The sequence below is a fragment of the Lipotes vexillifer genome, unplaced genomic scaffold (assembly GCF_000442215.2).
Source record: "Lipotes vexillifer unplaced genomic scaffold, Lipotes_vexillifer_v1.1 scaffold1693, whole genome shotgun sequence".
NCBI lineage: Eukaryota > Metazoa > Chordata > Mammalia > Artiodactyla > Lipotidae > Lipotes > Lipotes vexillifer.
In genome coordinates, this window is record NW_006782186.1 from 197,329 (window position 1) to 206,151 (window position 8,823).

The 8,823-nt window shown below is 56.2% G+C and overlaps 1 protein-coding gene across 1 annotated transcript in view; it reads right to left on the reverse strand.

Moving 5' to 3' along the window:
* Positions 1-8,767, reverse strand: part of ARRB1 (arrestin beta 1) — a 74,971-nt gene extending 66,204 nt beyond the window's left edge. Inside the window, exon 1 of the mRNA XM_007455025.1 lies at positions 8,661-8,767. Within this exon, the coding sequence (XP_007455087.1) occupies positions 8,661-8,680 (20 nt within the window). The 5' untranslated portion in view covers positions 8,681-8,767. The remainder of the gene's footprint in view (positions 1-8,660) is intronic.
* Positions 8,768-8,823: the final 56 nt, after the last annotated feature.

Genomic DNA, 8,823 nt, shown 5'->3' on the forward strand with positions numbered 1-8,823 from the left:
AACCAAAGCAGGGTCCCAGAGACCTCCCAGGCCAATCCCTTTCCCCCATGCTGCTTGACATGTGGAGAAACTGAGGTCCACAGAGGAAAAACAGTTCATCCGTGATGTCACAGGGACAGTGAACCAGTGGGGTCCCTGCCTCCCAGACCAGATCCCTGCCCTAATTCATCTCACTTGAGTGCTGTCCCCAGATAACACCCTCTCTCATCCAGCTGTCTCTCTCCCTGCCCTGCCCCCCCCCCCATTTCCTGCTTCCCTTTCCCAGCTCTGCTCAGCAGGCCCAGTGTCTGAACTCTCCCCGCATAGAGCAGCCCTCTCCTTCCCACGAGTCTTCTGAGCCTCACCACCCCCTTCCCTCCACTCCTCTGGGCCAAGGAGCAATTCTTGGGTGGTTTAATTAGCTGATTATTACTGGACCGCAGCCTGCTGGATCCAGTGCGCAGAACTCTGTCCCCAGTAATTAGGTGGGTTCTGAGTACTTGCCCAGTGGGAAGCCACTGGGGAGTTCTGTGCTCTGCCAGCAGGCCAAGGCAGGGCTCTCCAGCTGCATAAAGAGCTCCCTGATCACCGGTGGATCATTGGAAGCCACGGTCCCCTCCTCGGGTCAGGTCAAGCCATACTGGATATACTATAGCCAGATCCAGATGTCCATCCCAAAGGGGAACTCTCTACTTTCCCATGTCACCGCCCAGACCCAGGAAAGGCTGAGTAAATGTCTGAGGATGGGCGTGATGAATGGAGCCCACCCTCTGGGGGCCAGGAAGTGATGGCACCATGGTTGGGCACGTATTTAGGACGTAGAATTTGGACAAGCAGAGAGAAGACAGGATGGCATTCTGGATGGTGGGAGCAGGAAAAACAAAGGCACAGAGGCTGGAATGAGCCACCAAGCCCCTCGCCAGGTAGCTCTGGTTGTCTGAAAACATTCTCCTAGCAAAGGTAAAGCGAGTCATCCTGTGACCTCTGCCCTTTGGATCACAGAGAATAATCTAATGCCTGTGGCTCAGGTCACTTTCAGACGTTTCAGAATCAGCAATGGTGTCCCATTGTCCTCACCCACCACACTGCCCATCCCCAAGTATATTTTTTCCCAGTGAAACACCTACATTAGCCTCCTTCACTGAACAAATATTTATGGAGCTCAGTCCCATGCCAGGTCTGCACAGGTGCAAAGGGACAACAGATCCAGGACAGGTGCCCTTGGCCTCACACAGAGGACATCACAAGTGTGCAAATAACCAGGACCCACGAAGAGACAGAGGGATGAGTGCCAACAGAAAGAGAAGAGAGAGAGAATGAATATATGGCAAAAAAAAAAAAATGTCACAAGGCACTTGGAAATCAGTGAGGGCTTCCCAGAGAAGGAGGCCATGTGTGATCCAGGCCTTGAAGGACAGGAAGGGTGTTGTGAACTAACCGCATATAACATGGCATTTGTTCCAGGGACTTGTCCCCAAGCTGTACCTATTTTAACTCATTTAACCCTCAAAACAACGTATCATGCAGGCACTATTGCTATCCCATTTTACAGATGAGGGAGCTGCAGCAGAGAATGCGTTAAATCACCAGCAGAGGTTGCCAGGCTGGTAAGTGGCAGAGCTGGCATTTGAAACCAGGAAACCTGGTTACTCCTAGAGCCTAACCACTATACTAATCAGCCTCTAATACATGCTAATCAGATCACAGAGGTGACTGTGAGTACCTAAAGGAGGGCACAGCCTGGGCAGAGAAAATGAAACTTTCCAGGACCTGCCTGCCTGCCTGCCGGTTCCTGCAGGTGCTTTGAGAGGCAGAAGGCTGCTCAGGCGAGGACCTGGTCTCACAGGAAAGAACACAACCCTCAGCCACCCAGCAATCTCAGTCCCACTGGTGTGTGGCAGAGGCCCGAGCTGCCCAATCCCCCATTTCTTCCCTCCAGCACTGAGCAAGCATTAGAGCATATCTCTGGGACCCTCCTGGGATGGCACATCCCAGCAGTCCACTCTCCACCCTCTCCCTGGTCCTCTGCCAAAATGCATCCATGCCCACTGACTGCACAGGCTCGGGGAAGGGGGTAAGGCTACAAAAGGACCAGGAGGACCAGTTGTGGGGCCAGAGGCCCAGGGCCAGGATGCAAGGGAGCCCCTGCCTTGTGCAGGTCCATACTCATTCAGCTTCTGGGCCTCTGAGTACACCCTGGAGAGAGGCTGCACCCTGCATGGCCACTGAACCCCTCCGACCTTGAGTGAGGAGTCCTGCCTCCCGCTGGCCTGACATGGACCACCACACCCTACCTGTTCCAGATCCCTCTCCAGTTACAGAAGGACCCACTGGCTATGGTCTCAGCCAGGCCAGGCCCAGCCCCAGGCAGAGGGAAAGCAGCTCAGTGGCTGCAGTGACTTCAATCACACAGAACTCCAGGGACCTGTCTGGTCCGGTCCCTGGGGTCTGGCCTCCTGGGGGCCTCATCTGGCACCGGGTCTCTTGGGAAGGAACAAGCAGTTCCTCTCAAGTGGGACTAAAGATGGGGCCAGGACCAGGAAGGAGGAGGTGTGTCTCCAGAGAGATGACCCTGCCAGGGCCCCTTGGGAGGGAGGGAGGGAGGGGGCTGGGACAACAGTGTCCTTTGTTCCCCTCTCAAAAGCAGCCACCCTGCCCTGTCCCACCCCCTCTGATCTATATCCCCCTACTAGGACTCAAGCCACCCCTGGGGCAGGACCCATCCTGCACACAGGAGGGAAGAACGGTGCCCAGGAACCATAGGGGTGCCCTGTTCTAATCCCAGGGCTTGTCCTGGAGACATGCCCCACCCCCAGGAGCCCCCAGCCTGATGTAGGAGACATGGCTCCCACCTGCAGAAGCCTATCTGATGGGGGAGAGACAGGCTTCACTTGCAGGAAGCCCGTTCTGACGGGGGTGGTAATCTTCTCCCTCGCGACTTCCCAGCCTGATGGAAGAGACCCCCCCAACAGCCGGTCTAATGTGGGAGGCATGGCTTCCATCCTTAGGATTCCCTGATGGGAAAGAGCTAACTTCAGCACTCAGGGAGCCCCTGGGCTGACAGCAGAGGCAAGAAGGGAGGAAGGAGTTCAGTCTCATCAACTAATCCCTGCCAGGCATCTCCTATGAACCAGACCCAGAGCTGGATAATGGACCAGCAAACAGGAAACAGAAAGAGCCCCAAATCACAAGGAGCTCATCACCTGGGGGACAAAGACACCTGAGGTGTGAATACCTGGGTAGAGAGTACCTCGAAACCCACCCACCCCAGCACCCAAAGCCTGCTCGCCAGGGCTGCCACCTCCCTCGGCAGCCTCACCCCTCACACTCCTGCACCTGCACGTTGGCCTAGGCTCTTCCTTCTGTCTAGAACACCTAAGCCTTCCTTGTGCCCCAGGACCCAGCTCAGGGGGTCACCTTCTCCAGGAAGCCTTTCTCAAGACGCCCTGCCTGAGTCAGCAGCCCCTCTTTCGGGAGCCAGCACAGACATGCCCCCCTGTGACCAGCTGACGCCTCTGCAATGTTGCCCCCAGTCCCCAGCTGAGCCTCACCCCCCAGGTCCCCACACCCGGAAACCCCACCACCCCAAGCCCAGGGCCTCATACCCTCCTTCTGAGAGGCTCCCCCACAGCTCCAGGCACGGAGAAAAGCAAGGTCCTTCTCTTCTCTCCTCTGCCCGCTGTAGCCCAGCTTTGCCCTCATGGCTCCATCAAACCCCCTCTCACGAAGTCACCAGCCACTACCTTCTGCCTAAATCCCAGGGGTCTTTCCCAAGCTCATCCTCTGTTGGTCCTTCCCTGAACTTTGGCTCCCAGGACACAGCCTCCCCTATTCTCACCCTCCTCCTCTCTCCACCCCCAGGCATGGGTGCTCTCCAAAGCCTCCAATGCCCCCAGCCATCCTCTCTTCATATGCTCTGTCTTCTCCCTCTCCCCGTACCATGTCACCCATAATCTCCAAGTCAAACACCACCTCTAACCCGAAGACTTTCAAATCCCTGCCTCCCACGTCCATCCCTGCCCCAAGATCCGGACCCATCTATGCAGAAGCCTCCCTACATCTTCCTCAACTTCCAGCCTGACTCCCTGTCAAGCTGCCACCCCCTGCAGGCCTCAACAGATGGTCAGCATGGTCGCTGTGGAGGATGGCCTGGCAGAGGCCAGGAGGCCACTCGGGGCGTGCTGACTCCCAGGCTATTGTTCTTCCATTGCCACAGCCCCGAGGTATGGCACACCCATGACTCAGGACCCCTGAACCCACGCCAGTGGGAGGTTTCAACCCTGGGCAAGGAGGCCCAAACTCGGAAGGAAGAGAGCTGGGGAGACGTGTGAAGCCCAGAGGCCAGCCCGGAGTCAAGGATCAGAGAAGATGGGTCAAGCTCCATGCTTCCACTCCCAGCAGCCCCATAAGCACCCCTGGCCAAAGCCACAGGACTTCCCCCATGTTCCAGCCAAGATGGATCACACAGAGCTTAACCACCAAGAGAGACAACAGCCAAGGTTCACAGAGAGCTGGTGATTACGTGTCCCCATCACACCCACCCTCCCTCTCTGCCACAAAAGAAGAGTTCATAAACATCTGTAGGAAACGAAATGCCACTCCATCCCATCACCTCTCAGGAAGTCCCTCCTGTTGTTCAACTTTGATCCTGTATTTTGCCAGCTGAATTAGTGGGAACAGCAAGAACCAGAAGGGACGCACAACTTGAGAATGAGGCCACCAGGGAGACAGGGGAGGCCACCTATGAGCCAGACAACCCCGTCCCTCTGGGTGAAAGCACGGAGCAGCAGGACAGACGGGCCTGGGTTCAGAAGCTAGTTGGCTGAACGGTAGTGGACAAATTACTTAATCTCTCCTAGTCTGTTTCCTGGTCTGTAAAATGGGAACAACAGTCCTTACACTAATAGGATCACAGGGAGAACCAAATGAGATCATGCATGTAAATCTGATACATACCAGGCATCCAGGCAGTAAGGCTAATGGACTCCAGCTCCTTGTTCATCTTTCTCAGTTTCATCCTTGCCAAAGCCTTAGATCGGATCTCGCCTTCTCTCAGGCTCCTCCTCAGTCTCCTCACTGGTCTCCCTGCATCCAGGCCTGCCCCTCCTTGCCACTGCCAAATGCATCCCTCTAAAACAAAGATCTGCTCCCATCCCTCCCCTCCCCACAGTCCTCTCTGAGTCACCAGGGACTTCGGGAGAAAGTCTCCTCTCCTTAGGTTGACATCCCAGCCTGTTGATAACTGGCCCATGTTCACTCTCACCCATCACCCCAGCCCAACCCGCAGGCTGCTTCATGCCTCCAAGCCTTGTCACATTCGGCACCCCCGGCCAGGAATGACGTCCCCAGTCCCACCCCCTTGCTCCAATGCCACCTCCTTCCCAGGAAAGCTTCCCTCACCATGCCCCCTGCCAAGACTGGGCGGGGGACTCCTCCTTCAGCCTCCCACAGCACATGTCACCCTGCATTATAATCATCTGCTCTGCTCTCAGTCTTTTGGAAATAGAGTAGAGCCATTCACCTCTGAACTGCCAGCCCCGGCACTCGGTCAACATTTGTTGAATGGCTGTATGATCGCTCCCAGAGCACTTGTTAGAGCAGTCATCACACGACCTGTAATTAGTCCTATCCAGGTATTCGTCTCATGCCCTCTTTCCCCCTTGACCCTGGGACTCCCTAGAGAGCAGTGACAGTTTCTGATTAATTCTCATTGTCACTTTCACGTGCGGGTTGAAAATCCAGGTGCAGGATGGATGCAACGACGGCTGATCCTTAGAGTATTGGATACTTGCAAACCTCTTCTTCTAAGTCAGAGATAAAGTAGAATCCCATGGTTTACAGAGCAAGGCAAGGTACAGCCCATTATTGATTTTGTCTTTCTCTTCCAAATTACTCAGGATACCTGTCTGGAAGGGAGAGGGAGGCCTCCTGGGACTACAGGGGAGACCGGAAGAGAGAGTAGGGCCACCATCACATGGACCATAGCCAGGCCTGGGCACCAGGCTTCTGGCAGCACCTCCTCCCCTGCCCAGTATATTCAGAAAACACAGGGAGAGCCCTGAAAATGTTAGGTATCGATAGCTACAATTTACAGACAGGAACACTAAGGCCCAGAGAGGTGAGGACCATTGTCCAAGGTCCTCAAGCTCCCCCAGTGAGTTAGAGGCAGAGAAAGGGGAGTCGTGGAAAATGCTTGGCCCCAAAGATTGGGTCTCCAACAGGTGCCTGGCTGTTCATGGTGTTCCCATCCTGCTGACAACCTATGCCAGCAGGAGAACAATGACACTTTCCCCCACGTCACAGTGAGGCTAACCAAGGCCCAGGAGCGGCTGAGTCACCCTGATGGTGAAGCAACACGTGAGGATGAGAGGAAGAAGGGCTCCCGACTCCCTGCAGGGAGAAAAGTCTGACCTCGGCGGTCAGGAGGATCTTGGCAACGGGGCACATGGATGTGGTGGAGGAGCGGGTCACACATGCTCCTGCTGAGGACAGAGACGTGTGTCACCAGTTCAGCAAAGGGGACTCTAGCCATCAAGGTGAATGCAGATGCCTCACGATCTTTTCCACCACCAGCTGCGCCTCCACACACAGAGCGGGCCATCCCTCCCGGGCCTCAAACCAGGGCCCACGAGGGGCGTGACAGTGCCCAAGGGCGAGCCACAGAGCAATGGACCAAGTAGACTCCTGCCTCTATCCTGTCTCTGACCCCTCTTGACCTTAAGCAAGTCAGGTAACCTCTCTAAGCTCTGGTTCCTCCTCCGGAAAACAGGAAGAGGAAAGCTAACCTCCTTGCAGAGCCGTCAGGAGGATGGCTGGCAAGCAGTTTCTAAAACTTAAGAGCACAAGTTATCTCTGAGTCTCAGTTTCTTCTTCTGGAAAATGGAAATAATCTCTGAAAGACTATTCTCAGGTTGGGGCTTCCCTGGTGGCACAGTGGCTAAGAATCCACTGCCAATGCAGGGGACACGGGTTCGGGCCCTGGTCCGGGAAGATCCCACATGCCGCGGAGCAACTAAGCCCGTGCACCGCAACTACTGAGCCTGCGCTCTAGAGCCCACGAGCCACAACTACTGAGCCCGTGTGCCACAACTACTGAAGCCCGTGCACCTAGAGCCCGTGCTCTGCAACGAAAGAAGCCACCGCCATGAGAAGCCCACGCACCGCAACGAAGAGTAGCCCCCACTAGCCGCAACTAAAGAAAGCCCGCGCGCAGCAACACGGCCCAACACAGCCAAAAATAAATAAATACATTTTTTAAATGTGTTAAAAAAAAATACTTTTCTCAGGTTGTTGAGAGACAGTGTCAGATGGCAGTGAGTGGTACATTGCTTTGTCAGTGGTCCCGAAACATGATGACCATGCGGGCCGTTTCTCTCTAGTCTATTAGCTCCTTTGGGGAAGGAACAGGTTTTGGACATCTCTGATCCCCACATTATACCTTGTACACCCCAGGCATTCAAGAAATAATTACTGGAAGCAAGGAGAGAGTAAGGGAGGGTGCAGAGAGGGAAGAGAGGAGGGAGGAGTGGGGCACAAGGACAGAAGAGGGTAAAGAAAGAAAAGAATGAATAAGGGGGTTGCAGAGGGGTAAGAGCAGCTAAGGGAGAAGCTTGTATGGAACTTAAGGGGAGTTGGCTGAGCGAAGGAGTGGAACTAGGGTGACAAAGCGGAGTGCCTGACCTGGGCTTGCCTTGGGCCCCAGCCCCCTCCCCTTTCTGTCCCAGTTTCCCATTTCAGAGGCATCCCTCTCCCTTTCTGAGCAGGGCGGACTCCTAAGAGACAGGAGGGCCCTCCCCACCCCCAGCTCAAGCAGATCCCAGCCACCACCGAAGGCCTTGGGGAGGTCAGAGGGAAAGGAAATGTGGATGGGAGGCATTTTCCCAGGCTCCAGGGGTCCTCCCACCCTGTGTGGTGCGTGTGTTTCCACTTCTCCACCTGCAGGGACCTGGAGTGTATCAGCGGCCAGGGGCTGTTGGCATGTGACCTGGGGTGTCTGTGTGGGCGTTAGTCTGATGTGTGTCTGTGGGGGTCAGCGTTGGCGTAGCCTGTTGAACACTGTGTTGGTGAGAGACATGCCAACATAAGTGTTCCTGTTGGTAAGGGTAAGAACGTGTGTGTCTCAGTGAGAGTGTTTGTTAAGGTCAGTGCAAGTGATAGTGTATGCATCAGGGTCGGCCAACATGTGTGCGCCAGCATGAAGGTGTGTTAGCATTGGTATGTGTTGAAGTGTGACCTGTGTATGCCATCATGACTGTCAGCAAGAACGTGTTGATGAGTGTGTACCAGTGAGTGTGTGACAGCGTGTCACTGGATGTGCTGACATGTGGCAGTGAATGTCAGTGTGTGTGCCAGCATGAGCGCGCCCATGCACGAGTGTGCCCGTGTGTCCACATAAGCGTGTGCCTTTGTGTGTCAACCCGCCCCCTGCGTCCCTGCGCCGGCTGGCCAGTGCTGGGTGTCAGCGAGTGAGCGCATGTGAGTGTGTCTCCGCCGCCAGGTCCTCGTCGCTCCGTCCCCACGCCCCTGGCCCTGCTGGCGACCACACGGAGACCTCGGGTAGAGGAGAGCCGAGAGCCGCCGCGGAGCAGGCGCCAGCGGTGCCGGGGTGGCTGCGCACGCACAGCCGGGACACCGACTAGAACCCCTGCACACGCCCCGGACCGGCCGCCGCCCGCACTCACCGCGTCCCTTTGTCGCCCATGGTCCGCGGCGGCCGCAGGGAGGTCCGCGGCGTCAGCGCCCAGGCTGGAAAATCCCCGGCCGGCAGGAGGGGCGCGGGCCAGCCGGCTCCCGGCTCCTGCTCCGCCTCCTCCGCGCTCCCGGCCGCCGGCCCCGCCCGGTCCC